Consider the following 20451-nt stretch of genomic DNA (forward strand, 5'->3'; position numbering starts at 1 on the left):
GAGCCATGTGCTTCTCCTGGTCTCCCATGCAGGTGCAGGGCCCAAGCACTTGGGCCATCCTCTGCTGCCTTCCCGGGCCACAGCAGAGAGCTGGACTGGAAGAGGAGCAACTGGGACTAGAACTGGTGCCCATATGGGATGCCAGCGCCGCAGGCTGAGGATTAGCCAAGTGAGCCAAGGCGCCGGCCCATCATGCTTTCTTTTCTAAACTCATTGTGTTATTTTCTCCCGCTGTTTCACCTTGCCCTGCTTGTTTACTGTTTGCCTTTTCAATTGAATTGTCATTTCTTCTTAGAAAGATGATATCATCCCATGAATTCCTATTTCAGCGGAAACCATTTTTAATTTCTTGAACTCTGTTGAGTGTTCACTGTTTCTTCCATCTTGATATGATTGCCCAGCATTCTTTCTTTGGCTGATTTTGTTCGCTTTATTTCACTGTCATTTCTTCCTTGAATATTTGCAGAACTCTGAAGAATCTTCTGGAATGAGTACCAATGGTAGCGGTTCCTTGCTGGTTAATGCTTGAATTTAAATGGGGCAGTTGTTTTCCAGCTAGCAGTTGGCTGATGCCTGGGGAGAGAGCCGAGGGCAGAAGGGAGCAGGAACTGAATCTAGGCTAACTCAGATCCTTTTCCCACTGCTCTTCCTTGTCATGGCCAACCGGAGGCTACCTCCTTGTCACAGGTCTTGGAGTGCTGATGGAGTGTTTGCTTCTGTTTGTTGTGCCAATTATCCGTGTATTGCCCCGAACTCCAAATTCACCTTTGTTTCTTGATCTCTGAAAGGGAATCTGGGCCCTTTTCAATGCCAACTTTGTCTTTCTTTGGTTATTGTCTGTTCTGCTCCCTTCTTTATATTGGCTCTCCTGTCATTGCTTAATAATTTTATAATGTGACACTTAACCCTCTTTGAGTTTGTTGACTGACCTGTGTTTCCTGATGGGTCTAGTATGCTTGTTTTTTTCTTTCTTTCTTTCTTTCTTTCTTTCTTTCTTTCTTTCTTTCTTTCTTTCTTTCTTTCTTTCTTTTTTTTTTTTTTAAGAGCCTCTTCAGAACTGATTGTGCCTCCAGTTACTTTCCTGACCTGATGTCCTGTCAACTTTCCTTCTTGCAAAGATATCAGCTTGCAGTGTTTCTCATTCAGTCTTACCTCGTTTTTAACTACAGGGTGTTGAAGGGGGTTATTGGTGCTTCGGGGACCCCTGTCCTTGTCTTTCCAAGCGGGAGATGACTGTTTGGGCTCTGTGTCACAAGGGAGGTAGTGTAACTTGTTGGTGAGAACAAGTGGATTCTACAGTGAAATACCTGGGTTTGAATCCTGGCTTTTCTTCTTGTTAGTGCTGTGATCTTAGGCAGCAGTTTACCTCTATTTTTTAGATTTCTTCTTGATTAAATGAGGATAATACCCACCATGTAGGGTTGTGAGGGTTAAATGAAGCAATACATGTGAGATGATTAGACCAGTATCCAGGATAGTAGGCACTTAATGAGTTTCCAGTTATCATCATTATCATTAATTCTTTGAATCCTGCTCATTGCTTAAGATCTGCAGAAAGATTTGCCAACTCTTACTGTGCTTCCTCAATTCTTAGGAATCTTTTTTTTTTTTTTTTTAAAGGTACAGAGGAAGAGAACAAGGGAGCTACTGTCTGCTGGTCCACTCCCTAAATGCCTGTAATGGTTGGGGTTGGGCCAAGCTGAAGCCAGGATTCAGGAATTCAATCCAGGTCTCACCTGTGGGTGGCAGGGACCCAATTACTTAGGCCATCACTGCTCTCTCCCAGGGTTTGCGTTAGCAGGAACCTGGAATTGCAGGTAGATCTGAGACTCAAGTCGAGGTACTCCAGTGAGGGATGTGGGCATCCTAATTGCTGTCTCAACCACTGCCCCAAATGTGCACCTCTGGTTCCATTCAGGAGTAGTTGTTCATAAGTAGTTGTTTGGGAATGAAGCTGTTTTCTTTCTTTCCCCCATTTTATTTGAAGGAAGAGAGTATGTCAGAAATGCCTTCCTTTGCTATCATCAACTAGAAACCTGTAATTTTTCAACAAAGACTAATTCAGTAGCAGCTGCCATACCTCTCAAGGGTTGTTTATGAAGTATTATTAAGGACTTTTAAAAGATTTTACATTTTTGTAGCATATAGAGCCAAGTTCTCTTCCTTCTTGTCTGTGAACTATCATTGAGTAATATAATGTGATAAAAATGAGTTTCCTTTCAATTCTTTTGTTAGCGGGTATTTTATTAATGCTACCACTTCGGCAAAGATGCTGTTTTAGGCTGGTGTGATTGTTGCAGATATGGAAACTGATTAGTGAGATTGAATTAAGTAGATGTTGATACTGAATTTTTCACTTGATACTAAAAATCCAATTGCACAATTACAGAATGGTCTGAGTATGCGTTTAAATGCTTGGGAGTTTTGCTTGAATTGGTGATGTTCTGTGACTGCCAACAGAACTAAGATTACAGTAATTGCTTGGTAGCATATTTTCTGGAGTAGGGAGAACTGTCCTTCCCTCCTGTTCTCTTGTCAGACCCCACCTGGGATTGGATGCAGTTCTGGGCACCATCCTTTATCCAGCACTGACAAATCATTCTGTCCAGAGGAGAGTGACCAAGGTGTTGAGCGTAGCTGAGACAGTACTTCTGGGTTGAAAGAGGTAGAGATGTTTAACCTGGAGATGGGGAGACCTGGTGAGGTCAGTTGGGAGCCAACAATGGTAATGGTAATGATAATAATAGAAGCTAAAATTTTTTGAGTATGGTGATAAACCAGCCACTAGGAACCATGCATATATTATCTTATTTAATCCTCATAACAATTATATAAAGTAGGAATAGTATTCCATTTCATATAAAGGAAAAATGAGACCCAGGAAGTTAAGAAATTTGAGGGCATGTGTATAATAAGAGAGAGAGCGAGGTTGGGCTCCATGTTTGTTCACTTGTGAAGAGTGAGCTCTCAAATACTGTGTGATTAGTCTCTGTGGCTGATAGTGTCAAGCTTCTGAAGGACTTGGATGTGGCCGAGGAATCCAGAAATTAAAACGAGGACAGATAATGGGCAGCCACCCAGAAGCAGATTGGTGACTCAATGTAAAGAATCGTTTTCCAGATTGGAGGACAACGGTTTGCTTAAGGCTGGATACATGTGGGTGAATGCCAAGTGACTGCCTGGTATGTGTTTGGAAGGAAGGAGTAGTAGGTTTGGAATAAGGGGTGGAGAGGGTTATGTGATCTTTAGAGTCTCTGCCAGCTCTGAGATTTGAGGAGTCTGTGTGTGTTTTCTCTTTGTTAGATAGTCTTTTTGAAAAATTGTTTTTAATTGTGGTAAAATAAACATACCATAAAATTCACCATCTGAATTCTGTTCTTGTTACTGTAACAAAGTGCCTGAGGCAGGCAACTTTATAAAGAAAGAAGTTTTATTTAGCTCACAATTTTGAAAGTTCAAGGGCATGACACCTGCATCAGCTTAGCTCCAATGAGGACCCCCTTGGCTTTGATACATGATAGCCATGGCAATGCAGGAGCCTGTGCAAGAGGACGAGATCATGTCTCAGTACAGGGTGCCAGAGAGCCGGGAGGGGCCAGGCTTTGGCTTTTATAACAACCCTTGAGAACTAACCAAGGCCTCATGAGAAATGTTCTCCTCCCTTTGCAAGGCAGGACCCCCAGTGACCTGGCTTCCCACTGGGCCCTACCTCTTAAAGGTCTCACCTCTGCCCAAGCTTCCAGTGCATGGAACTTTTATTTATTTATTTATTTGACAGGTAGAGTTATAGACAGTGAGAGAGAGACAGAGAGAAAGGTCTTCCTTCCGTTGGTTCACTCCCCAAATGGCCGCTACGGCTGGAGCTACAAGTACTTGGACCATCCTCCACTGCCTTCCTGGGCCGCAGCAGAGAGCTGGACCAGAAGAGGAGCAACCGGGACTAGAACCCGGCACCCATATGGGATGCCAGCGCCACAGGCAGAGGATTAACCAAGTGAGCCACAGCGCAGGCCCCCCAGTGCATGGAACTTTGTGGGGCACTTAAGTCATCCGCAAATCAGAGCACCCTCTTTGTTGTTTGTAAGTGCACAGTCAGGAGTATGTCTGCACTGTTGTGCAGTCAACCACCAGAACCTTTTCACCTTGTGAAGCAGAAATGCCACATTGACAAAAGGTGACTCCCCACACTCCCTGCTCCAGACCCTGGAGACCACCGTTCTTCTTTGTGTGTCTCTGAGTATGACGACTCTTGATGTCTTACGTAAGTGGAAGCTCACGCTGTTTGTCTTTTAGACTGGCATGATATCTTCAAGGTTAATATGGGTTGTAGCATGTGTCAGAACTTCCTTCTCTTAAGGCTGAATAATATTCCATCATACATATATTCCATGTTTTGTGGCTCATCATCAGGTATATTTTAGTTTTTTAAAAAATAAAGCAGGGGCCTGCACTGTAGCTTAGCCTGTAAAGCTGCCGCTTGCAGTGCTGGCATTCCATATAGGCGCCGGTTCAAGTCCCAGCTGCTCCATTTCCAGTCCAGCTCTCTGCTGTGACCTGGGAAAGCGGCAGAGGATGTCTCAAGTCCTTGGACCCCTACACCCAGGTGGGAGACCTGGAAGAAGCTCCTGGTTCCTGGCTTTGGATTGGTGCAGCTCCAGGCATTGCAGCCATCTGGAGAGTGAACCAGCGGATGGAAAACCTCTCTCTCTCCTTCTCTCTCTCTCTCTCTGTCTCTCTAACCCTGCCTTTCAAATGAATAAGTAAATCTTAGAAAATAAAGCAACCTCTTTAGAACATATTGGAGTTATTTTAATAACTTGTGGCTATGTTTGCAAATTACTACAAATATCTGAGATGGTTAGGGAATGGTATGCACTAATTAATAAAATAATTGATTTGTAATAAAATAATTTGATTTGTAGAGCAGCAATGTGAGTTGTAGGAGACTGTCCTGAACCTGATGACCTTATGACATATCCTGGAAGTACTGTTTTGAATTACATTCCTAATAATAGGTTTATTTTCTTATAATTTGCTCCTTTAAAAATTAAATTGAATATTTATTAGATAAAATGATTAGCTTTGATAATGAAATAAAATATCTTCCTTTTTTTGGAAAGTAGTAAATGTTGCAAAAGTACTTCTTTGGATATTCATTTTTAAAAAACAGTCATTGATTGATTTAGTATGTGCCAAATACTAAACTTCACACTGGAATTTGACTGCCCACCTCTGGCCTCCATGCAGTGTTTTATTACTTCATTCCATGAGTTGAGCAAACTGAGATATAATCTATGAAATGACATCATTGCAGTGACCCAGAGACAGAGATTTGCACCAAGAATTCTTCTTGGGATCAGTGTTTATATTAGCACTTGAGACACTGCTTGGGATGCTTGCATCCCAGATCTGAGTGCTGGGTTTGACTCCTGGCTCTGCTCCGGATTCCAGCTTCTGAGTACACATCCTGGGAAGCAGCAGGTGATGGCTCAAGTAACTGAGTCCCTCCCACCCACCTGGGTGACTCCACAGTGAATTCTGTTTCCACCTTGTCCTGACCCCAGCCTTGGCTTGTTATGGGCATTTAGATTAGGGAGTGAACCAGGGGTTAGAAATGCTTTCTTCCTCCCTTCCCCCCTTTCTCTCTCTCTCTTCCTCCCCCTTCCCCCTCCCTCCCTCCCCTCCTCTCTCCCCTCCCCTTTCCATCTCCCCTCCTCCCTCCCCTCCTCCCTTCCCTCCTCTCTCCTCTTCTCCCTCCCCTTTCTCCTCTCTCCCTCCCCTTTCCCCCCCTTCCTCCCTCCCCCTCTCCCTGCTTTTTTAATCAACTGGGTTGTGTTTTATTTATTTCTTTTTCAATTTCTGAGCAAAAGATTATACAAGAAAGTTTGTTAGTACAGTTAATTTCCAGAAAACAGAAACTTTCTTGGTTATATAGCATGAAGCAAGGCTGTAAAATCATTCAGTGAGGGCCAAGGGGTGGAGGGGTGCACTCAGGTTCCCTGTAATTTCTCTCTCTCAGCCACCCCAAATCAACATACAGTCAAAGTAAAGCACGGAGCTTGCTTTGCACACCAGCTTCAGGACAGGTCCTCCAAGCTGCACTCCTGCTCCACTGCCCACCCTCCCCCCAGCACTGTGGTAAACCCTGTTTACTGGCAGGGCGCTGGCGTCACAGTGGGAGCAGAGGCGAGGTTTCCGTAAAGCACCTCCAGCTGACGTGCAGCATTAACTAAGCTGTTTCCATAGAAACACTTGGGAAGCCAGAAATATTGGACTGCGAGGAGCAGCGCACAGAGCAGAATTGGAGCAGCGCACAGAGCAGAATTGTTCTCGAAAGTCTCCCAGGAAGGATTAGCATATCACAGCTCTAAGGAAATCTATGGTAGCCTGCACACTGGGTGTATGGGAAGTTGATTCAGGGGCCATGGTGTTGTTTATTACTGAGATGCCAGCAAGTAAGAGTATTCTTGAAGATTTCTTTCTTTTTTATTTATTTGAAAGAACAACAGAGAGAAAAGGAGAGAGAGAGAGAGAGAGAGGAAAGGACACTGAGGGAGAGATCTTTCATCTTTTCATCCCCAGATGGCTGGGGTTGGGCCAGTTTGAAGCCAGGAGCCTGGAACTCCTTTGAGTCTCCTACTTTGGTGGTAGGGACCATTGCCATTGCTTTCCCAGGAGTTTTAGCAGGGAGCTGGATGGGAAGTGGACTAGTTGGGACTCACATTGGCACTTCCTGTGGTAGTGGCTTAACCTGCTGTGCCACAGTACTGATCCCATTGGAAGTTTGCTGTTTTCTCTGTCTCAACCTCAGGGAGGCAGTCATTCTGGAGCACTGTGCTTTTCTTTGTCCCTCAAGCCCTCTCCCTCACCCCCATTGCTGGTGTATGTTTTACGAGAGCCACCCAAGCCCAGGCCTGATTTTTTTCCATCTGTTCTCCTAGGTATTTGCAGTTGCCATATGTATGAGGGGTTTTCAAAAAGTTCATGGAAAATGCCTATGATGAAAAAGTTATGCATGGATTTCACATGTTTTTGCCACACAAAAAAAAAACCCTTGTCATTTCATTTCCTGCTGTTTGATGTACCCTTATCTTAGTTTTTTGCTGCTATAATGAAATAGCCAAGGCTGATGCTTTATCAAAAGAAGAGATTTATTTAGCTCATGGTTCTGGAGGCTAAAAGCTAGGACTGGGTGGCCCCATTGACTTGGCCTCTGGTACGGGACCCTGGCTGCATCCCATACAGCACATGGTATCCTGGAAGAGGGAAGATCCCATGGTGAGACCAGAGGCAGAAAGGGGAGGGGCCTGACTTGTTCTTTTGTGCGGAGGTGAGGAACGTCCAGCCCATCAACTGTACACAGCCTGCGAAATCATTTAGTTTGACCCTGCCAAGGCAACTGCAGGCAGGACTCAAAATTTAGTACATCTACAGCAGGCTGATTTTTGGATTGATGCTTTTCTGTGGACTGTGAAGGGTATTATAAATGTGTAAATGGCTCTTGGCAGACAAAAGGTCCCCCACCCTTGTTGTGTAGCAACCCCCTTGTGGGAACTAACTCAGGGTCTCATGAGACCTACATTAATCCCTTCCCAGGATTCTCACAACCTCTCAACATCTCCACCCTGAAGACCAAGCTCTCCACAGTGAACCTTGGGGGCCACACTCAAGCCCTGTCATGCTTGGTGAGAACTTCTTCCTAGGCCTCCCTGACCTCCTGTCCTGGTGTCTTTCAGGGAAGAAGAGCCCAGACCTAGGGGAGTACGATCCCCTCACACAGGCGGACAGCGACGAGAGCGAGGATGATCTTGTGCTTAACTTGCAGCAGAAGAACGGAGGAGTCAAAAATGGCAAGAGTGCACTGGGGGAAGCCCCCGAGCCTGACTCAGACGTGGAGGCTGCAGGGGCTGCAAAACCACACCTTTCAGAAGTCACTGCGGAGGGGTTCCCCTCTGAGCCCCTTGGGGGCCTGGAGCAGAAGACGACGTCCTCGCTCGTGTCCTACGTGCGCACGTCTGTCTTTCTGCTAGCGTTGGGGGTCTCCATGATCCTGGTTCTCCTGTGTGCTTTCCTGATCCCCTGTCCCCCCCGAGATCTGCACAGCACTTGGAGCCGCCGCTTGGGCTCCCAGGCAGGTGAGCTGCAGGATCTTCCACCCTAGTTCTGTAAAACTTCATGGTCTGTCTGATGGCACTGAAATTTCCCTCCAGGTCTTACAAACTGACGCGTGTCCTACAGCATTCTGCTTGGTGTGTGTGTCGGGGAGGCGGGTAGTGGTGGGAAGGAGGTGAAGGCTGGAAATAAAACCACCAGATGGAGTTTACACCTGTAGACTCTTGGGAATCACTCTTTTGTGTTGTGGTCTTCACTGGGTTGCATCAGGTTGGCACTGGGTTGCTGGTTCCTGGAATGCAAAGCTGCAGGAGGGCCATTTACAGAGGAGTAAAGCCCATGGCCAGCCCTACTGAGGGCTGCTGCTTCTCTCTGATCCCCGGGCCTCTGCTGACTTCATTTAGGTTTGAAAATCATCTCATGTAAAAGCGAGTTGCCATCTTTTCTATGATTTTTGTCTCCCTTTGGAGCAGACTCAGTTAACCCTCTTGCTCGGGACTGGGGATTGTATGGGAGCCCTGCTGAGCAGCCCTGTCACTTGTCTGCTGTAGAGGGCTGTCCCCAGGCTCCTTGCGTGGTCTTGATTTGGAAATGTTTTATCTCTGATCACAGTTGAGTTCACTTCTGGAAAAGTTGCTGTCTTCATCTTTTGTTTCTCCTAATACGTGTGTAATATTTATATGCTGGGTGAAGATTCATAACAAGGTGTGGGTATATCCCCCACCCAGCTTAAGCTCTAGAACATTCTCGAGACCTTTGTGGTTCCTCCTGACCACATCTTACTCTGCCTAGCAGAGGGTTCTGCTATCCTGCATTTGGTGTTGGTTGTTCCTTTTCTTTAACGTTTTACCACACCAATAATAAGAGTGAGGCCAGCTTTTCCTGGGATTGTTTTATTTGCATTTATGGCATGTCTGCATTGCTGGCTTCTCCAACCCCCTGCCCGGGATATATGAAGCCAAAAGCAAACCCAGGGCACTAATTAGATTGTCATGCCTCGGGTCTTAAAGTCTCTAGCTGGTCTGTCTTCTTCTCTGCACCTTTCTTATGTTCGGTTTCTGTATAATGTGCAGGGTTTTTCAGTGTACTCAGTGGGAAGAACAGGGAGAAGCAAGTGTGTCTTGTTGAGGACCAGGAAGTCTGCCTGATTTCTCTGCAGGCACCATCTGCTTTCTGGCTTGGCAGCAGAGAACTGGGTGGCAGTAAATGCCCAGGACCTTTTTCTTTATTCTGTGTGTTTCAGGTGGGGACCTGTCTCCCTTGGAATTGGCTGATGTGAATGGAGATGGCCTGCGTGATGTTCTCCTCTCCTTTGTGACATCAAGGAATGGGAGTGCAGTTGGTAAGAGACATCTTCTTTTGGTTGTTTTTTTTTTTTTATAAAGATTTATTTATTCATTTGAAAGAGTTACAGAGAGAGAGAGAGAGAGATATCTTCTATCCTCTGGTTCACTCCCCAAATGGCTGCAACAGCCAGGGCTGGACCAGGCTGAAGCCAGGAGCCAGGAGCTTCATCTGTGTCTCACACATGGGTGCAGGGGCCCAAACACTTGGGCCATCTTCCACTACTTTCCTAGGCCATTAGCAGGAATAGCAGGGAGCTGGATTGGAAGTGGAGCAGCCAGAACTTGAACTGTTGCCCATATGGGATGCCAGTGCTGCAGATGGCGACTTTACCTGCTATGCCACAGTGCAGGCCCCTGTTGTTTTTTTAATGATTTATTTATTGGAAAGGTAGAATGACAGATATCTTTCATCCAATGGTTCACACCTCAAATGCCCACAATAGCTGGGGCCAGGCTGAGCCAATGCCAGGAATCAGGAACTCAAGTTGAGTCTCCCAAGCGGGTAGCAAGGACTCAAGTGCTTTAGCCAACATCTTCTGCTTCCCAAGAGCAGTAGCAGGGGAGCTGGACTGGAAGCTGAGTAGTCAGGACTTGAACCAGCACTCCAGCGTGGGATCCCATACAGTGGCTTAACCTGCTGCGCCACAGGGCCCAGCCCAGAGGTGTCTTTGAGGTTGCTCTAGGAGACGGTGAGCTAGGAGAAAGCCATCGGAGTTTTGTCCCTAGGAGCACTGCAAAAGAGGGTCTGCCGTGAGTAGAAAGTCACCCAGCTGCCATGCATGGGAACCCTGCATTTAAATAAAGTTCAGTGCAAGACATCTGAGAGAGGTATAGCTGGAGGGGACTATTAGTGGTCACCCAGGCCAGTGAAGAAAAAGCCAGAGAGAAGTGACTTATCCACACACCTCAGTAACTTAGGGTTCTCAAGTCCTCTCCCAGTTCTATTTACATCACTTCTTAGAGTATAAAGCACACCACCTCTGTACTCCCTCTTGCTCCTGGATCACACAGCTTTGCACACATACATCGTGGCTGGGTGTTTTCCTTTCCCTGCTCAGTTTACTCTTCTAACTCTTTGTATTTTGGGACATGGACACTGACCAGTGGCTTCCACCTGATCTAGGCCAGTAGGGTGCACAGGCAAGAAATTGTGGGGACCCTACTGGGCTCCCTGCAGGGTGGCAACATCTGTGACTGCGGGACGTAGCTCATCTCAGGGTGGCCTTCTTTCGGGACTTTCTTCTGGATTGCGAGAGTTGTTTCCTCTCCTTGTCCCTATGGACCTGCAAGCAGTAACAGTTCTCAGGCACTGTTCTGTCATTTGGGTGCCCCAACACGCTGCTCAGATCTTAGTGCAGAGTCTCCTTGTTAAGCCTTCCACTGCTTACCCTGAGTGTGCTGTTTGGGAGACCCCAGCTGCTACATGCATGCACTGAACAAAGGGTTGCATTTCTAGTGTGGGTACGCAGGGCTTTCTGTTTGTCCTGCAGCCTCACTGAAGTGGAGCTGAGCTGCATGCTGTAAGCTGATGCAGGAACTCTAGCTGGAGGCCAAGGATGCCAAGTCACTACTCTTTAATCATTTAGGCCAGAGTGGGGAACTTTTTTCCTGCCAAGGGCTTTTTGGATATTTATAACATCATTTGCCAGCCATGCAAAATTATCAACTGAAAAATTAGCCTACTATAGATATATTAAACTTCAAGCCCTGTCTGCAGTTGCTTTGGTAGAGCCCACGGGCTGGACATTCCCCATCCCTGAGTCAGGCCCTGGAATAAACATCCAGGTAAGTTTTGGAGATGTGATATATTGACACACCCTGGGCAGCGTTCTATCACAGACAGACCCTGCAACCTAGAGGTGGATTTTCAGATTATAGAACCCTGATTCCATTTTTTCTACTTGTGAACCTTCGCCATAAAATTTCCTCCTTCAGGGCCAGCTTTGTGGCATAGCAGTTTAAGTTGCTGCCTGCGATGCTTGCAGGCTGGTGCTGGTTTGAGTCTCTCTGCTCCACTTCCAATCCAGCTCCCTGCTAATGTGCCGGAGAAAGCAGTGGAAGATGGCCCAAGTACTTGAGTCCTTGCATCCATGTGCGGACCTAGATGAAAATCCTGACTACTAGCTTTGGCCTGGCCCAACCCTGGTTGTTTTGGCCAGCTGGGGAGTGAAACAGTGGATGGAAGATCTCTCTCTCTCTTTGTCTCTGCTCTTTCTGTAACTCTGCCTTTCAAATAAATAAATTTTTCAAAAAAAATTTTCCCCTATCAGATTTCTGATTCAGATTTTTGTAGTCAATTGGTATTTTATGTGGTGTACTGCATATCAAGACTGACAATGGCAGGGCCATGGGATGGATACAGGGTGGACCAGCCTGATTTGCCCACAGATTATAACAATGATAGCTGGTTTGTGGTGCTGTATGTATGCTATGCGCAATTTTAAGCATGTGACATCTGTGGATCAATTTATCCCTCAGTACACTCCTAGGAGGTGGAGTGACATTATGATCCCCTTCTGTAGACCATGGCAAGGCCAGGGAACTTGTCCCAAGGCTCAGAGCTGGTAAATGGTAGAGCCAGGATTCAGATCCAGGAGTCTGACTCTGGAGTTCATGACCTTAACTCTCAAGTCACACTGCTCTGCCCTTAACCTACTAAGCTCTGTGTCACTGCACATAGAAGGACTGAGGTTTTTTTTTTTTAAGATTTTATTTACTTATTTGAGAGGTAGAGTTACAGACAGTGAGAGGGAGAGACAGAGAGAAAGGTCTTCCTTCCCTTGATTCACTCCCCAAATGGCCACCAGAGCTGCGTCAATCCGAAGCCCGGAGCCAAGTGCATCTTCCTGGTCTCCCATGTGGGTGCAGGGGCCCAAGTATCTGGGCCATCTTCTACTGCTTTCCCAGGCCATAGCAGAGAGCTGGACTGGAAGAGGAGCAGATGGGACTAGAACCAGCACCCACATAGGATGCTGGCGCCATAGGCAGAGGATTAACCTACTGTGCCACAGCACTGGCCCAAGGGGCTGAGTTTTTAAGTTGTTCACCTGTTTATTGATTCATTCACATTTTGAATGCCCGTGGTATGACAGGTGCTATGTGCCTTGTCTGGGGGTTTGCTGGTGTTACAGAGTGCTAAACAAGTGGAGCCTGGTCTCTGCCTCAACCAGCTGTGGTCCCATGGGGAAGGGGCCACCATCAGCACTTAGGAACGGAATTGATATGGAATCAGCAGGACCCTTAAGAAGGAAGAGCAGCCCAGGTTATTAATCTTAGTCTTGTTGAGGTATCTGGAGTCTAACACATGTGACCACTGTTGTCACATCTGTCTGCTTCAGCCAGTGAGCCAGTTTGTCACTTGTTCTTAGGTCCCAGATTTAATTAGTGATGCCAGGAAGAGAGAGAATAAAGCTCTAAAGCTTACGTTTCCTTATTGGTATCAGTTGTTGCTCCAAGTGGGAGGTGTGTGAGATGATGCAAGGAGCCCCTGTTCTAAAAGTGAAAGTAAAACTGGCAGAAGGAAAGATACTGTTCTGATATTTTACAGAGGGACATGCAGGCTTACTGACCACAGAGGTGAGTGCCTCATCCCTGTGGGCTACCCTGGGACCTATGGGTTAGGTTTCCTGACTGGGGCCAATTCATTGGATTCCATGGACCTCTAGATAGCAGTGCCTTTTGATCATTGCTGTGGAGGATGTTTGGATTTATTACAACACAGATGTTCTTTTTCTACTCTCAGGGTGCATTTGCAGTGATGATTGGGACTAAGGTATTTGGCGCCTGCCCTGCACATGTTCTGGATCAGTCTCATGTTTCTGAGCGTACACTTCCTCCTTGGTTATTTGTTCCCCATAGCTGCTTTGCCATATTGTTGATTTTGCTCCTTTCTTTTATTGAGCAAATGATGGATTGTTACATGAGCTAGGCACTTTGCAAGGGGCTGAGGATACAGAAGTGAAGGAGACACCCTTTCTCCTTGAGTGTGTCACTATTTAGTGGGAGTGGTGTGTATGTGGGGGGCAGACAGGTGCACAGATGTGTCAGGAGAGGTGCGAAGTGCAGAAGTGGATGAGGCAGTGCCGAGGGGGCCTCAGCATCTTGTTTTCCGTGAGAAGTGTGTTGGGCAGAGGTGGCAAGTCCTCACTGTTGTTGGACTTGCAGGAAGGCGGCGAGCATACAGTGTGAGGGGCCGTCTTTCTGCCTTCTGCTTTCTACTTCCTGGCCCCTTGCTCATCTCTGCCTCTCCCGTCTCTGCCTCTGTTTCCTTCTTGCCTCTCAGGTGTCTCCAGGCCAGCTGCTAATCTGGTGTGCCTCTCCGGCATGAATGGCAGTGCACTGTGGTCCAGTCCCCTTCCCGAGGAGGCTCGAGAGATCATGTGTTTGGACCTGATGCCAGGAAGCCTGGCTGAAACCACCTGCCTTGTGACAGGGATACACAAGATGCTGAGTGCATTCAATGCAACCTCAGGTAAGGAGTGTTTGCCGCACAAGACCCTGAACCGTAACTTTGGACTACAACAGCTCAGTGGGGAGGGGACATTTCCATGCTAACATGGTGGGAAATCTGATTTACTGCTTGGGGAGGTAGATACTAAGGGAATCAGGGAAAAGGTTGGACAGATTGAGTAAACAGAGCCACAGTTCAACCTGTTTGGAGATAAGACGGGCCCAACCTGAGTTTCCCCACCAGAAACTACCCTGAGGCCTCTGCTTTATGAATAGCCCCTCTCTGTTCTCTCACAGAAGAAAACTGAGCTTTGTCTCTTCATACTTGATGCAGGTTAGTTTTGTGCATAAACTTGGACAGCAGCCACTTAAAATCTGTCAGTGAAGAAAGCAAGGTGTGCAGAGGCATATGGACTTGGCATTTTAGCATCTTGTTGCACTTAGATGTGAATGTACTTCAAAAAGTTTGTGGAAGGACCAGTGCTGTGGCATGATGGGTAAAGCCATTGCCTGTGACGTTGGCATCCCATAAGGGCACCAGTTCAAAAAAAAAGTCCTGGCTGCTCCACTTATGATCAAGCTCCCTGCTAATGCACCTGGGAATGCAGCAGGAGATGGCCCAGGTGCTTGGGGTCCTGCATCCATGTGGGAGACTCGGAAGAAGCTTCTGGTTCCCGGCTTCAGATCAGCCCATCTTCAGCTATTGTAGCCGTTTGAGGAGTGAAATGGTGGATGGAAGATCTCTCTCTGTCTCTCCCTCTGTCTCTCTGTAACTCTGCCTTACAAATAAATAAATAAATCTTTAACAACAACAACGAAAGTTTGGAAAATGGAATAAAAAAGTAAATTTATTTTGGTGCAAAAAATTTTGAAATCCATGCAGATGAGGAGTCTTAAAAAGGAACATGGAAAAATGGGTATTATGAAAAACGTATGCATGGGTTTAAAAGTGTTTTGCAGTAAAATAAACTTTAAAAATTATTTTTGTTTTATTTGAAAGAGAGAGCGAGTCTGAACACTTGATTTTCTTTCCTTTTTTTTTTTTTTAACTTTTATTTAATGAATATAAATTTCCAAAGTACGACTTATGGATTACAATGGCTTCCCCCCCATACCGTCCCTCCCACCCACAACCCTCCCCTTTCCCACTCCCTCTCCCATTCACATCAAGATTCATTTTCGATTGTCTTAATATACAGAAGATCAGCTTAGTATACATTAAGTAAGGATTTCAACAGTTTGCTCCCACACAGAAACATAAAGTGAAAAATAATAGATGATTTTTTTAAATGATGATGAAATCAGATCAGACCTATTGTCATGTTTAATCCCAGTGAGAGTCAAGTTGGGAGTTGATAATTTTTTTTTTTTTTTACAGAGGATCAGTTTAGTATGCATTAAGTAAAGATTTCAACAGTTTACACCCCCATAGAAACACAAAGTGAAATATATTGTTTGAGTACTCGTTATAGCATTAAATCTCAATGCACAGCACATTAAGGACAGAGATCCCACATGAGGAGTAAGTGCACAGTGACTCCTGTTGTTGACTTTACCAATTGACACTCCTGTTTATGGCATCAGTAATCTCCCTATGCTCCAGTCATGAGTTTCCAAGGCTATGGAAGCCCTCTGAGTTCTCCGACTCTTATCTTGTTTAGACAAGGTCATAGTCAAAGTGGAGGTTCTCTCCTCCCTTCAGAGAAAGGTACCTCCTTCTTTGATGACCTGTTCTTTCCACTGGGATCTCACTCACAGAGATCTTTTTGCCAGAGTGTCTTGGCTTTCCATGCCTGAAATACTCTCATAGCCCTGACTGTTAATGAACAACTTAATACATTATCCCTCTTAGTAGTTTTTTTGTCTTGTTCTACTTAATATGACTGGTTTAATTCTGTAATTAATACACAGTTATTCTTAAGTGTTGAAAATTAACTGAAATGTGATCCCTGTTAAACATAAGAGTGGGAATAAGAGAGGGAAGAGATGTATAATTTGGGACATGCTCAAGCTGACTTGCCCCAAATGGTAGAGTTAGAAACATACCAGGGGATTCCAATTCAATCCCATCAAGGTGGCATGTACCAATGCCATCTCACTATTCCAAGTGATCAATTTCAGTTCACAATTGATCATAATGAAAGGACTAAGAGTCAAAGGGAGCACATAAACAAGTCTAGTACCTGCTAATACTAACTGATAGAATAAATAAAGGGGAGAGTGATCCAACATGGGAAGTGAGATACTCAGCAGACTCATAGAATGGCAGATGTCCTAAATAGCACTCTGGCCTCAGAATCAGCCCTAAAGGCATTCGGATCTGGCTGAAAAGCCCATGAGAGTATTTCAGGCATGGAAAGCCAAGACACTCTGAACACTTGATTTTCTATCTACTGGTTCACTTCCCAAATGCTTACAACAGCTAGGGCTGGTAAGGCTGAAATCAGGAGTCCCCCACATGGGTGCTAGGGGCTCAGTTATTTGAGCATCACCTGCTGCCTCCTAGGGTGTGCATTAGCAGGAAGCAGGAAGTGGAAGTGGAGCCAGAACTTGAACTAGGCATTCCAAAATGGGATGTGAGTCCCCTAGGTGATGTGTTAACCACTATGCCAAAAGTCGGCCCCAACTTGGCTTTTAACCATTTTCCTCTAAACTTAAAGTACCCTCTTATATGACAAAAAGAATGAAAAAAAAAATGTAATGAAGCCTCCTTACAGAATCTTAAACACAGGATAATATGCTTGTAACACCTTGGACCATACATGCAAGAAGCTGCATAAATTATGACATTCTTCTCAGTCTTAGCGGTGGGAAATTGGTAGTGCGATTCTTTTGAGTGAAAAAAAATGCGAATTCAGTGAACTCTAGAACTGAGATCATCTTGAACACCTCTTGTGATTTCTCTGATGCTTGCCCCTGGATGGTCCCTTAATAGTTGTAAAAACCTCCAACAGGTCAATTCCTTCTCCCCAGAAAGTGGCCGTTCTCTCTTGGGGCCACTTCAGCACCTCCCTCTTGTGTAACAGATCCAGATGTGAAGTTATTACATGGTTTTTTAGCTGGATGCTTGAGGGTTTCTGATCAAAATCCCTGCTCCCCTACTCCTCTGTAAGATGAAAACTAAAGGAAAAGAAAGTAGGAGGCTGTGGTGTGTGCAGCCCCTTGGGCTTCTCTTTTCTGTCCTGGGCGTGTGGCCTGTCTTTCCCAGAGGCAGGAAGCAGTAATGGTGACCAGCCTGTTTGTCTTTCTCTAGGGAAAGCCATTTGGACTTTAAACCCCAGCTCCTTGTCGAATGGCACCTTGGCCGCCCCAGTTGCAGTGCTGCCGGACTTGGATGAAGACGGCGTCAGGGATCTTGTGGTCCTCGCCATCGGGGAAGTGCAGGTACACCTGGGATGTGGCTAGTGTTTCTTACAGGGAATGCTTACATTTTAGTTCTCTCTGTTCCTAGTGTTGTTATAAATGCTGTTTGAAACTTCCTTTTTTCAAGGGGTTTGGTTTAAATACATCTTCTTTGTGGGAGATTGAGTGCCTAAATAACCTCTATAAACCCATCTTTCCCAGCATTCTCATTGTGATTCCATGGACTGTTGGGTAGTGGATCTTTGGAGCCATCTCAGATTGCATCTAACTCCCCTTCACCACCTCATAGCCTTGTGGCCTTGGACAAGTCATGGAACTATCCAACCTCCTGTTTCTCCATCTGTAGAATGGGAATATCTTTTCTCCTTGTAGGATTGTTGTGTTAATTAGCGTTAGCATATTAAATGACCTGGTATAGTGCCTGTTTTTTTTCTGCCAGTTATAAATATTGTTAGTTTTACTGTGTTACATATATTGGAATTTTATTTCATTTATAATAGGACAGACTGATGGGCAGTTGATAGAGAACAAAAATCTAAGTCAAGTGATGAAACAGTGATCAAAGAAAGGAGGTTGTGGCACTTGTCTGGGCAGTGGCGAGATGCTTTGCTGCTAGTCCAGTGGCTGTGGAATTACAGTGCGGAATCATGCTTTGCTAGAACTTCCTTGCCCTGGAGTCAGTCATTCTGTGCATAGATACGATAATTGGTGTCTTTCTCCAAATTGCAGGAAGTGATACATTACAAACAGAATTACATCAATTTTAAGTTTTTGTTCCTCGAGCTTTTTTTTAGAGCTTTTGTCAGTTTCTCTAGGACTTTTCTGCAGACTTCTTAGTGTGAATCTGCCAGGGAAATGTTGGGGGCAAAATAACTGAACACCTGGCAAAGAGGAATCATCTTCGTGGAAAATTACGGATGCAGATAATTTTGTCTCTTTGGTAGCGTATCTTAATTTTAGCAGAGCGTGTGTTTACTGTTGTGTTTTCTCATGCTGCATATATGGAATAGTTACACATTCTGCAAGCAGGGCCCAGTGTGGTGGCACAGCAGCTTAAGCTGCTGCTTGAGACACCATCCCATGTTGGAGTACCTGTCCAAGTCCCAGCCGCTCTGGTTCTGGACCAGCAGATGATGGATCAAGTGCTTGGGCCCCTGTAACCCATGCGGGGGGCCTGATGGAATTCCTGGCTCCTGGCTTCAGCTTGACCCAGACCTGGCTGTTGCTGCCGTTGGGTAGTGAACTAGAGATTGGAAGGTCTCTCTTCCTGCTGCCTCCCCCCATCCCCGTTGCCCTGATTTTCAAATAAATAAATTTAATCTTTAAAATAAATAAATAAATAGATAAATATTTAAATAAATAAGTTCTGCAAGTACAGTTGTTTTGAATAGAATTAAATCTATCCAAATTTTATGGCTTTCTGCCAAAAGCACCACAAACTCAAAGTGCTCTGCCAGTTTGATGGGCATCGCCAGAGACTACCAGATGATGCCTTATGTTTGTGACATGAGAGGAAAGGAAAGATAATGAGCTAACTCTCTGGAGTTTTAGGGGAACTTTCTGTTAGTTGTCTTCAGCTCAAAGTGAACCCAAGTCAAGCATTCAGGAGTTACATAACTTTTTTTTATCCCAGTCATTGTGAATCAAGATATTGGAATCTAGAGGCAATTTCAGTGATTCCCCCCAGCAGGAACTGATTTTCTGAAGGTCCCCAAGGGGAAAGTGTGTCTGAAGGGGAGGGTTTTCTTTTAGTGGAATCATAGTCAGTACAGGCATAGCAAGGCATTGAGCAAGCTTATAGGCCCTGAACACTTCTGACAGTCTTGGTCCTATTACTCCATCTGGCTTCTTTGCCAGTGGTGGTTGATGAGAAGGTGGGGCCTTCAGACCCTGCATAATAAGGGGGCTGCTGTTGGAGGAATCGGCCTCTGGTCTCTCAGCTGCTTGGTGCCTCTTTCTTTATCTTTATTTTTTCTTGTCTGTACCCAGTGTATTGCTGGCTTACCTCGTAGAATTTACCCATTTGTACAGTGGTGTGCCAGTGTAGAATAGTCTCTCTTCTGTTCAAAAAGTAATAGTTCTAAAAAAGTCTTGGCACTGGTGTTGTGGCATAATGGGTTAAGCCACTGCCTGCAATGCCATCATCCCATATGGGCGCTGGTTCCTGTCCCGGGTGTTCCTTTCCCCATTCAACTCCCTGCTAATGCACTTGGGAAAGCAGTGAAAGGTGGCACAAGTGCTAGGGCCTCCTGGCTTCGGCCTGGCCCAGCACCAGCTGTTGTGGTTGTTTAGGGAGTGAACCAGTGGATGAAAGATAGTGTGTGCTCTCTCTCTCTCTCTCTCTCTCTCTCTAACTCTGCCTTTCAAATAAATAAAATAAATTTTTTAAGAAAAGGGAGGAAAAAAAATAGAAAAATCTTAAGAAGCCAATAATTTTAAAGTGGTAGCTTCATCTTTGTTCTGACCTCTATGCCAAGAACCAAGAAGCAGAGGAAGCTCCTTAAACTGCAGCTATATAGGGAGGGAAACCTATTAGGTCCATGGCAAGGGTCATTGCATTCTTGGCTCTGCTGTAGAGCCTGGCGGCCTGGGGAGAGCTGCACCTGGTTTGGGATGAGGGGGCCTGGTCTAGTCCGTGAGCAGGAAGGGACTATAAGAGCCGTGAGGTCATCCCTGTCAGGCCGCACTGTGCCCTGTGACTCGGCCTTCCCGATGCATTGGCTCCCATGCTCTCCTTGGGTGCCCAGGCTGGTGGAACAGCACTCATTGGTGAGGCAGGCCATTTCATCTGGGGCCAGCTCTGGAAAACCCTGCCCTGTTGATGAGAAAGCTGCCTTCTCAGAGGTTCTGTTCATTGTTCCAGCTTCTGTCCCATGGAGCTGCTCTGAATGAGACTAATCCCCTTTCTCTATGAAAGCCCTTGTGCCATTGGCCTGGTCCCTCTCAGCCTGCTTCTCTCTAAATAGCCCTGATTTCCATATCAAAAACCATATTTTATTTGTGGTTTAGCCAGTTATATCAACCTAAGGAAATTGTTACTTTTAAAAACTTAGTTTATTTTGTTTTGTTGAGAGAGAGAGACAGACAGACAGACACTGAGGCTGACACTGACTGAGACCTCCTAAACGGGTTTGCTCCCTAAATGTCTGGGAACCAGGAACTCAATCCAGGTCTCAATCTA

General features: G+C 45.6%; 1 protein-coding gene across 2 annotated transcripts in view; it reads left to right on the forward strand.

The window, feature by feature from the left end:
• The window catches only part of FAM234B (family with sequence similarity 234 member B), a 45262-nt gene that overhangs the window by 5210 nt on the left and 19601 nt on the right, over positions 1 to 20451 (forward strand). For both annotated transcript variants that reach the window (XM_008259606.3, XM_070048459.1), the window contains exons 2-5: positions 7737 to 8135; positions 9356 to 9454; positions 13741 to 13929; positions 17161 to 17291. In XM_008259606.3, coding sequence (XP_008257828.2) covers positions 7737 to 8135; positions 9356 to 9454; positions 13741 to 13929; positions 17161 to 17291 — 818 coding nt within the window. The remainder of the gene's footprint in view (positions 1 to 7736; positions 8136 to 9355; positions 9455 to 13740; positions 13930 to 17160; positions 17292 to 20451) is intronic.

The sequence above is a fragment of the Oryctolagus cuniculus genome, chromosome 9 (genome assembly GCF_964237555.1).
Source record: "Oryctolagus cuniculus chromosome 9, mOryCun1.1, whole genome shotgun sequence".
NCBI classification, from domain to species: domain Eukaryota; kingdom Metazoa; phylum Chordata; class Mammalia; order Lagomorpha; family Leporidae; genus Oryctolagus; species Oryctolagus cuniculus.